Source organism: Aristolochia californica, unplaced genomic scaffold (genome assembly GCF_029961685.1).
Source record: "Aristolochia californica isolate CCGP_79_NKW_82.1479 unplaced genomic scaffold, dmAriCali1.0.hap1 SCAF_7, whole genome shotgun sequence".
Classification (NCBI taxonomy): Eukaryota; Viridiplantae; Streptophyta; class Magnoliopsida; order Piperales; family Aristolochiaceae; genus Aristolochia; species Aristolochia californica.
The window spans coordinates 6,488,382-6,498,504 of record NW_027182268.1 but is presented as its reverse complement, the minus strand read 5'-3'; the positions used below and the strand labels follow the sequence as shown (position 1 = coordinate 6,498,504).

Here is a 10,123-nt window from a genome sequence, read left to right as displayed (position 1 = left end):
ATTCACTCTATTGTATTAGTGATTTAATAGTGGTAATTAAAATATTGTTAACTCAAACACTTTGGTTTAATTAGTTCATTTTTATAATTATTAAAATCAATAATTTTAAATTTCTATAAGATGAAGATGAAGATGAAGTTGTCCACACTAATACCCTATTTCAAAGATTTCGGAGATGAAGTTGTTTTGACTAACACCCATTTCGAAGATAAAGATCATGTAAATACATAAGATGAAGATGAAGATCAAATTTTCATTTTGTTGACTAACCCCCCCTCAACGTTATAATAACGTTACCATTATCATGTGGACCGGTCTTGTCTTCTCTTTACGCATTATGTGAGAAGCATATGAGAAGCACAAGCATGATTTACATATGTGGGACCCATTATTAAGAAAAGTTCTCGCCAGAAGTCACTGAGGTCACGAAAAGTCACCGTTTCGACAGTGGGTTTTAAACCCTCAAGTCTCAGCTGCTGCCATTAACGAGCTATTGACCGCAAAAGGATAGACCTAGCGCTTCATAGTAGAAGCTTCTCATGGTAGGGCGCGTTATGGGATTTGGTGTGAGGAGGAAACATGGTGAAAACATCTCTTACAAGGGGGGGGGGGGGGGGGGGGGGGGGTAGTCAACAAATTGGAAATTTGATCTTCATCTTATGCATCTACATGATCTTCATCTTCGAAATAGGTGTTAGTGTGGACAAGTTCATCTTCGAAATCTTCAAAATAGGGTGTTAGTGTGGACAAGTTCATCTTCATCTTCGAAATTTAAAACCAGTGATTTTATTAATTATAAAAATAAGTTAATTAAACCAAGTGTTTGAGTTAACAATATTTTAATTACCACTATTAAATCACTAATACAATAGAGTAAATAAAAAATAAATATGATTAATGAATAAAAACGTATTATATTAATAACATAAGATAGATTTTTTACATGGTATTAATTAATAATATATTTTGAAAAAATTAAAAGTAATTAATTAATCAAATACATACTTTAATTATATTTTATTTACCAGAGACTTAAATATGAAGTTTAATATAGTAATAAAATTGAACAAAAATAACAAATAAATACATATACAACTTTATTAATAACCTAAAAAAAATATTATTCTAATAACGAGTTCGTGCCTTTAATATTAAAATCATCAGGTTACAAGTTTATTACAAATAAACGACGTATGTTCAAAAGTAATAAGATACAACCATCATTTATAGTTCCACATGGAAGTCAATATGGCATCTCGAAATTGTGTGACTCTTGTGGATTCTAATGCACTCTACCTTCGAAAGCATGTTACTTGGCTACCCACATCCTCAAGACTATCGCAATCGTCGCTGTCTGTATACATTTTACATAAAACTGGATATGACCTCTACATAAAATTAGGCATAACCTATATATATAATATATGTATAAGATTGGGCATAACCTTTTCTTAAAATTGAGCATAATCTATGTATATAATACCTGTATAAAATTCGGCATGACCTCTACTTAAAATTGGGCATAATCAATATACATAATACCTGCATAAACACTCCATAAACACTCCATAAAATTATCTATACATTCCATAAACACTTCATAGAATTGTTTATATACACTCCATAAAATAGTCTAAACACTCCATACACTGCATAACACTATAAATAAACTCCATACAATAATCAAACACAACAAAATTAAATGAAATATCACTATCAATTTACAATCGCCCAAATAAAAACTATAAATCCATTATAAATTTACAAACTATAATTGTTTCTCTTCATGTTAGTTGTTCCTCGCCCATTTCCCCCTATGAACTGATCTCCAAATCTTCACCTTGATTGATCTTTCTCTTGTAGAGGAGGCAACTCCTTCAATACAGCAATTGTTACATCATCCGCATTGCCCTGGCATGCAAGCAAAAACATCCGTGATTATGGTAAAAAAAAAAGGGCCAATTCTTTACTAGTTTACTTTTAACAATCTAAAAATTTTGAATAGGAATATAAATATTGCCCTGATGAGACATTCTCATGCAGGCCTCCGGACTCAAAAGTCTCCTACTCCAAAAAAATAAGATTGGAAAACAAAATCTTAGAACAATGGTTGAAATGGCATTGGTCAACAAGTTCTCAATAATATCAAAAGTAGGATATATCAATCACAAGTAGCTGTCTATAAGGCAAATCAAATACAACACTAAATTAATAAAAAAAAAATAGAGTTTAGACTTACCTTATAAAATTTGAGAAAAATCAGAGCCGAAGGGTTAAATCGAAACCACAAAAAAAAGAAAATACCATGTGGTGGATATGTATAACACCTGAATCTCCTCACCACATGGCAAAAACATTTCATAGCACTTCAAAAATCCTCAACAACATTCTAAAACATTTCAAAATTAATTAAACTATTTTCACTACTGCATATACACTAAACAATGAGAAAACACACACATCAAGTCTAAATTCACCGAACACCCCTGGTAGAGCCCCATATAACTTCGCAGTCACTACGAATTGTACCTCGTCAGTGATGGGGGTCAGGTTTGGTTGGCTAATGGACGCTCGTGTAGGCGACTCAGCCTTGTTTGAATTGGACTAAAAAACCCCTAATAAAACCAAAACCATAAACCCCTAAACCCTAAAGTCAAACCCTATCACCTACTAAACTCTAAACCCTAAACACTAATTCCATAACACAGTACCCTAAATCTTAGAAGCCCTAAACTCTACACCATAATTCTAAACTCTAAACCCAAAAAACCTTAGAGCTTAAAAACACAAAACCCCCCCAAAACCTTAAAAACCCTATCACCTACTAAACTCTAAACCCTAAACACTAATTTCAGAACTTAATACCTTAAAAGCTCAAAACCCTAAACCCTAATTCCAAACCCAAAACCTAAAAAACCCTAGAGCTTAAATACACAAAACCCCCCCAAAACCTTAAAAACCATAAACCCCCTAAACCTTGAAAATGCTAATCCCTAAAATACCCTAAACCCTTAGCCTAAACCCTAAACCCGAAACACAAACCATAAAAAAAGTACCATGTGGTGGATATGTATAATACCCGAATCTCCTCACCAAATGGCAAAAATATTTCATAGCACTTCAAAAATTCTCAACAACATTCTCACACATTTCAAAATTAATTAAATTATTTTCACTAATGCATATGCACTAAACAATGAAAACACACACACATCAAATCCAAATTCACCGAAGACCCCTGGTAGAGCCCCATATAACTTCGCAATCACTATGAACTGTACCTCGTCAGTGATGGGGGTTGGGTTTCGTTGGCTAATGGACGCCTGTGTAGGTGACTCAACCTTGTTTGAATTGGACTAAAAACCCCTAAACACTAATTACAGAACTTAATACCTTAAAAGCCCAGAACCCTAAACCCTAATTCCAAACCCAAAACCTAAAATACCCTAGAGCTTAAATACACAAAACCCCCAAAACCTTAAAAACCATAAACCCCCTAAACCTTAAAAATGCTAATCCCTAAAATACCCTAAACCCTTAGCCTAAACCCTAAACCCGAAACACAAACCATAAAAAAAATACCATGTGGTGCATATGTATAATACCCGAATCTCCTCACCACATGGCAAAAATATTTCATAGCACTTCAAAAATTCTCAATAACATTCTCACACATTTCAAAATTAATTAAATTATTTTCACTAATGCATATGCACTAAACAATGAAAACACACACACATCAAATCCAAAACCTAAAATACCCTAGAGATTAAATACACAAAACCCCCAAAACCTTAAAAACCATAAACCCCGTAAACCTTAAAAATGCTAATCCCTAAAATACCCTAAACCCTTAGCCTAAACCCTAAACCCGAAACACAAACCATAAAAAAAAAACTAAACCATCAAACCCTAAACCCTATCACCTACTAAACTCTAAACCCGAAACACTAATTCCAGGACTTAATACATTAAAACCCCTAAACCCTATAGCTTAAAAACCCTAAACCTTAAAAACCCTAATCCCTAAAATACCCTAAATCCTTAACCATAAACCTTAAACCCTAATTACTGGACCCTTAAATACCGAGCAGCAAACCCTAAAAATAATCCATACACGAATCAAGAATTTAGACTATAAACCGTAACCCTAAATCCCAAAATAATGCACAAATAACCCCCAATTACGCACTGAAAATAAATTTAAATCAAATAAAACACTAATTTAATGAAAAAAATTAGGGTTTAGGCATACCTTCTGAAATTTGGGGAAATCCGAAGTTGAAGGGTGAAATCGATGCCTAATCGAAGTAGATATTAAGCAATCGATGACCAAATGTCCAAAATCGAAGAAGGTTGAAATGGAAATAGGGAAATCGAACGAAATTAGAAGGTATTTTCGAGGGAAAAGAGACTAGCCAGAGAGAGAAGGGAGTGGGAGGCCGAAAGGGAGAAGAGAGGGAGAAGACAGAGAAGAAAGAGAAGAAATGGAGGTCGGGAGGGAATAGAGAGAGAGAAGCGAGAGAGAGCGAGTCCGAGAGAAGAGAGGGAGTCACGGAGACGAGAGAGGGGGTGCGAGAGAGAGGGCAAGGCCGAAAGAAGACCGAGTGTTGAGGCCGAAGACGAGAGGGAACTGAGATGGTGGCCGAAGACGAAGGACGAGATCAACGTCGGGGGCACAGGGAGACGAGAGAGGGAAGGGAGTGCGGGAGAGAGAGGAAGAAAAAAGAAAAATGACGACGCGCTATGGGGGGGTGCGAGGAGAGAGAGGGAAAAATTTGAGCGTCGCCCGTCCTTCAATTCGAAGAAGATCAAAAAGGGCCTTCTTTCACATGATTGAAATTTAACCGTGGAGATGAAGGACCCCTTCATCCCTTGCATCGAGATGAAGTTTCATCTGCGCTCTACTAAAGACTTCAAGTGTTTAAGGGCGTTATGTGGTTGAAGATCATCTCGTCCTTCAAGTTGACTAACCCCCCCAAAGATTATTGCAGCAAAAGGATAGACCTAGCGCTTCATAGTAGAAGCTTCTCATGGTAGGGCGCGTTATGGGATTTAGGGTGCGGAGGAAACATTGTGAAAACATCTCTTACAAGGATTATTTTCCAGAAGCTTCAGAAAAGTTGATTATCTCGGTCATCTCGCGGAGTAGGCGATAAAAAGGTTATGGTATTTTCGGGGTTTTTTAGAAGGTGAGGGGTGTTTTGTGGGGGAGCCTTTGCACTGAATATCGGAAAAGCGGTAAATTTCTGTAATTTGTTCGGAAAGGAAGGGGGGGGGGGGGGGGGGGGGGGGTGGGGGGGTTAGGGCTTTCGTAGAGCGAGAGAAATACGAAGAAAGAGCTTTGACCTCTCTCTCATCGCATGGCGGATTCACACAAAAAATCCCTCTTTTCAGCCTCTTCTCCGCCTGCGATCCTTCCTCTTCTTCATTAATAACTCTGCACTAACCCTTCACATAGTATTAGAGTAGGTGGGTGATACATGGGGCTTCACCCAAAATTTTGACCGACTGAGTTACTTAAATCTGTATTAGAGCAGGTAAATTTAACTTATTAGGGTGATACATGGGGCTTCACCCAAAATTTAATTAACTAAGAGAAAAAATACCATTCCTCTTACTACAACTTTCTTAAGATCAGAAAGCCAAATCTCAAATCTCAAATCATCTTACTGACTCCTTTATGGAATTCAACTACATGCACCCCATGCGAAACAGGGAAGTTCTTCATCTCTGCATATCCTGCGGCTTTGGACAGATCATTGAGCTCCTCCAGCGTCCGCACTTTGCCTTTGGGGCTGCAAGCCATCATCAGGAGATCGAGGCTGGTCATGCGCAGGGAGACGATATCGTTTCCCAGTTCAGGCGGAACTACGAATTCCAGGTTGATCACTTTCCCTCCCTCGGGTAATGCCTCCCAACAGTTTCTCAACAGCTTCACGCAATTGTCGTCGTTCCAGTTGGGCACTATACCCTGCAACATACAGATCTTCTTCAGGGCTTTAGAAAGCTAAAAAAACAAGTTCTATGGAAGATTTCTGAAACTAACCAACCTTCATGAAAATGGTTTCTGCTTTTGGAACGCCCTCAAACATGTTTCCTTCAATATGTACAACACCTGATCAATGCTCAGAGATGTTAAGATCGATAAAAATGGAGACAGCAGAGCAGCAAATTAGAGGAGGTTGGGAGTGTAACTAACCTGGGTGTTGAGGTGCACCCGTGATCACGTAAGGCAGATCGAAATTGATTCCTCGAATATGTGGATACTTGGAGACGATAGTGGAAACGCAGGTGCCAACACCTCCACCCACATCGACGACCTCCTTCACTTCCTCGAACCCATTATAGACTGCAAAAACTTCTGCCAGAACCATGGTGGAAGTATTGCTCATCGCCTTATGAAACACCTCGGTGTATTCCCTGTCCTTCGATGCAAACTCGAAGATACTCATCTCATGCGCCTTCTCAAACGGCACGCAGCCTTCTTCCATCACAGCGTCCTCAAGATGATAGAAGCTCGCCACCGTTGCCTCATGTGAAGACAACAGAAAATCCGCCGCAGAGGAGGCACCGTCGTCCCCCGGCACCAGGCTGGTTGCCCAGCTCGCCAGCCCGTACACGGCTTCTCGCTTCTCTCCTTCTCTGTAAGAAACCGTCAGCAGGGAGTTGGCGACGAGGATTCTGAGTATCCTTTCCAAAGCTGCGGAAGCGTTGGGGTTGGTGGTGGGTATCTTGGTGACGATCTCAGAGGGGGAGAGAAAAGCGCCGGTGCCGGCCTTAGCTATAGTGTTGAACACGTCGAGATTAATGGCGGCCCTCAGGGCCATTGGTACGCAGACCAGGCTTTGCAATGCCAACCCAGCAAGACGATGTGCAATCTGACTCTCGACATCCATTTCCGAAATTGATCTCCTAGAAAGAGCTAGACCTTGTAGCGATTAACCTGTGGAGAAGAAGAAGACGACTCCGATCTTAATAGAAAAATCCCGAGAAGGAACTGCTCCAATTCCTACCCACCCGTGGCTGTGATCATCAAAAGATTTAATTATAGTCTTCCCTTGGAGTAGGGACGATAAAGGACTGTTTTTTTCTTCTTCTTCTCCTTATAATTGTTTGCAGATACATTTCAGTCAGTAGGTAACTAAATCCGGCCAAGTTTGAAAACGTATCGATTTCAATTAACGTACCTTCCAACTAGGATTTATATGACAAAACAAAGGTCAAGGTCAAGACAAATAATCGTTTCTTGTGCATATGGAACGAAACGCTTTGGATCCCCTCAAGTCTTGAAATAAGACTCACTTTATTTGTCTCACGGCCAGATTTTGTCCCTGAGTTTGTCTACATCTCTTTACAAGAATGAATTAAGGCCATAAATGAATCGTCTTACAAGACCCACTTATGCCCGGGACAAATAGAGGAGACTTTGACCACAAGACCTCAATTTAAGAAACCCTTATTAGAGGAGACTTTGACCACAAGCCCTCAATTTAAGAAACCCTTTTTAGATACATTCAAATCTCAAGCTTTTTAGATACCAATTGATAGCTTCAAGCTAAAAATATATATAACTACATGTTATACATTTGAATTGTTTAATATTTCACCTATTGAGTGTTATAACCATTTAGGTGACTGAATCATAAAAATAACATTAAAAGTATGGGATTAGGTCTAAGCCTATTCCAAAAGGACTAACTAAGTTAGAAAATCTCTTTTCACAAACCACCCGATTTCAAAGTTTGAAATCCATGTGGCTTTGTCAACTTGACACATCACCGAAACCTGTCCACCATGTAGAAGATAATAGAATAATCTTCCCTAGAAACTTCAAGCTAATGTCTGATTTGAGACGATGGTTTAATTTTATTCTAATTAAAGATAATTGGGATGTTATAATTAAATCTTCTCTTTAATTTGAACATTTCCATGGATAGTCATTAGAAGATACAACATAAAATAGAGAAGCAAATAACATATAGTTTTTAAAGAATAGTCCCACATGGATTAGTGAGAACAAATATTTTGAATTTATTAGTTGAAAAAAAAGTTTCTTAAATTGGTCAGTCCTATTTTAGGATAGGTTTTTTATTCAACTTCACATGGTATTAGAGTAGTCATATGTGGCACCATCGTGGATAGGTTCCGGTGACATGGCAAGTTGACTGACATGAATTTTTGGCTTTAATCATAAATAAACCGAATTACCCAATCATAGTTTTGTAAAGTCTCGAAGGTAGAAATACAGAAAAAAATACATATTTATTGAGATTAGACCCAATCACATGAAGCTAGTGAATTGAGAGCAAGAAGCTCATGCGTTGACTCCTTTTATGGAATTCCACGACGTGCAGGACATGAGCAACAGGGAAGTTCTTCAATTCTGCAAAACCCGCCGCTACGGAAAGTTCCCTGAGCTCCTCCAATGACCGTTCTTTGCCCTTGGCACTGCAAGCCATCATCAGGAGATCGAGGCTGGTCACGCGGAGGGAGACCGTATCTTTTCCCAGTTCTGGTGGAACCACGAATTCCAGGGCGATCACTTTCCCTCCCTCCGGTAATGCCTCCCAACAATTCCTCAGCAACTTCACGCACTCGTCGTCGTTCCAGTGGTGCAGTAGGCTCTGCAAGACAGATTTTCGGAATAAGCTTTGATTTGGAAAGCCAAGTTCTTTCTTCTAGGGAAGATTTACGAGCAGTCCGCAACTAATTACCAACCTTCATTAAAGCGGTTTCTGCTTTCGGGACGGCCTCAAACACGTCTCCTTCAATATGTACAACACCTGCGGAAGTTAAAAACAAAAGATCGAAATGCTCAGAGATCTCAAGATCGATAAAAAAAAAGGAGATTTATACGCAGAGAAGCAAATTAAACAAGGTTCGGAGTGTAATTAACCTGGGTATTGAGGTGCATTGGCGATTTACTGGGCCACTTCAGGCCTATTTGGGCAAGTGCCTAGTTTGCTTATGGTTGATCACTATCGAAAATTTTCCTTGAATGAAATTCTAATTCTCATCTATTTACCTTTCCCTTTGTTCATATAGAATACAATTGAGAAATCATTTTCATGAACATTCTATTGTGTAACTAACCCTACAAAAATCTGGTTTTCATTTTGTGCCCACTTTTTTATTGTTCTAATTAGAAGATTCTAGGCAAGTTGTTATAAATGGTTCCTCTGGATTGAGCAATACGATTTAACTTGCTTCACTTAATTTCTTAAAGTTCTTTATGTAATGCTCATGAGTGAAGGTTGATACTTCCCCTTGCCAATTTATATATTATGGAGGACTTAATAGTTATCTTTGTAATCTACACGCCTAGGAAGAATGCCCTAGTCTAAAATGTAGCCAAAAATAGCAATTGAGGGATTTGTTTTTGGTAATCAAAATATGTAATTCTTTTTGAATTTTTAGTACTTTTCATAAACAAATCCATGATTCTTTAGCTTACAAAATTGAGTACTTGAAAAACACTACATGTTTAACAATATAGCTACTCATATTGTCAATTCACTCGTGCTTCAATTTTTCCAATGGTCCCTAGAAGAGTCGTAAGACTTATTTAATTACTTTACCACCTATTATGGATTTCAATATCAATAGTTTACTGCCTAATAATGTCCATTTCATCATTTCTTGTCTATTGTCTACTCATATGCATTTTACCATTTTATTCTATTTTTATTGATCTTATTGATGTAAGTTGTTTATGTAGACGGTTCATGATCCGTCACCTAGACAAGTCACGATCCGTCACTTAAGTGACCCATTCGTCAGACGGTTTTCCACTGATGGTAGTCGTCGGTTACGACCTTTTGGTTTTCGTCGTTTGGTGGTCTCCTTTGATGGAGAGGAGCCTACAAAATGGGGTTTGGTCTAGCAGAGGCATGCCTGACCGTTGCCATCGAAGAACCTCTGTGATAGACGAGACATTCTGTTCGCCGAAGTTGATAGCCGAGAAGCTCTATTAGTCGGAAGTTGACGCCATGTCAGGAGGTACGATTTTGGTTTGAATTTCATATATGGTTTCGAAATTCTAGTTAAAGTATTCCTACATGTGGTATCAGAGCTTCCCTCTCTCATATGTAGTCTTTTCTAAGGAGAGGAGTTCTCTGTG

At 38.4% G+C, this 10,123-nt stretch overlaps 2 protein-coding genes across 2 annotated transcripts; both read right to left on the bottom strand.

Moving 5' to 3' along the window:
• Nucleotides 1-5,539: 5,539 nt before the first annotated feature.
• LOC137937821 ((S)-scoulerine 9-O-methyltransferase-like) lies at nucleotides 5,540-7,036 on the bottom strand. The gene is made up of 3 exons (XM_068782999.1): nucleotides 6,203-7,036; nucleotides 6,054-6,118; nucleotides 5,540-5,974 (listed from the first exon to the last, which is right to left on the bottom strand). The coding sequence occupies exons 1-3, from the start codon at nucleotides 6,897-6,899 to the stop codon at nucleotides 5,660-5,662; spliced, it is 1,077 nt and encodes a 358-aa protein (XP_068639100.1). The 5' UTR covers nucleotides 6,900-7,036; the 3' UTR covers nucleotides 5,540-5,659.
• A 1,258-nt stretch (nucleotides 7,037-8,294) lies between these two features.
• Nucleotides 8,295-9,044, bottom strand: LOC137937182 ((S)-scoulerine 9-O-methyltransferase-like). Its single transcript, XM_068782277.1, has 3 exons — nucleotides 9,029-9,044; nucleotides 8,722-8,786; nucleotides 8,295-8,627 (listed from the first exon to the last, which is right to left on the bottom strand). Exons 1-3 carry the CDS (start codon nucleotides 9,042-9,044, stop codon nucleotides 8,295-8,297), a joined length of 414 nt encoding a protein of 137 aa, XP_068638378.1.
• Nucleotides 9,045-10,123: the final 1,079 nt, after the last annotated feature.

Bases quoted from the DNA above. Each gene is read 5' to 3' on its own strand.
- LOC137937821 (XM_068782999.1), bottom strand. From the start codon at position 6,899: ATGGATGTCGAGAGTCAGATTGCACATCGTCTTGCTGGGTTGGCATTG. The intron at 6,119-6,202 runs GTTAGTTACACT...AGCATTGATCAG, and splicing joins GGGTGCACCTCAACACCCAG to GTGTTGTACATATTGAAGGA. The intron at 5,975-6,053 runs GTTGGTTAGTTT...TGTATGTTGCAG, and splicing joins CAGAAACCATTTTCATGAAG to GGTATAGTGCCCAACTGGAA.
- LOC137937182 (XM_068782277.1), bottom strand. The intron at 8,628-8,721 runs GTTGGTAATTAG...TCTGTCTTGCAG, and splicing joins CAGAAACCGCTTTAATGAAG to AGCCTACTGCACCACTGGAA.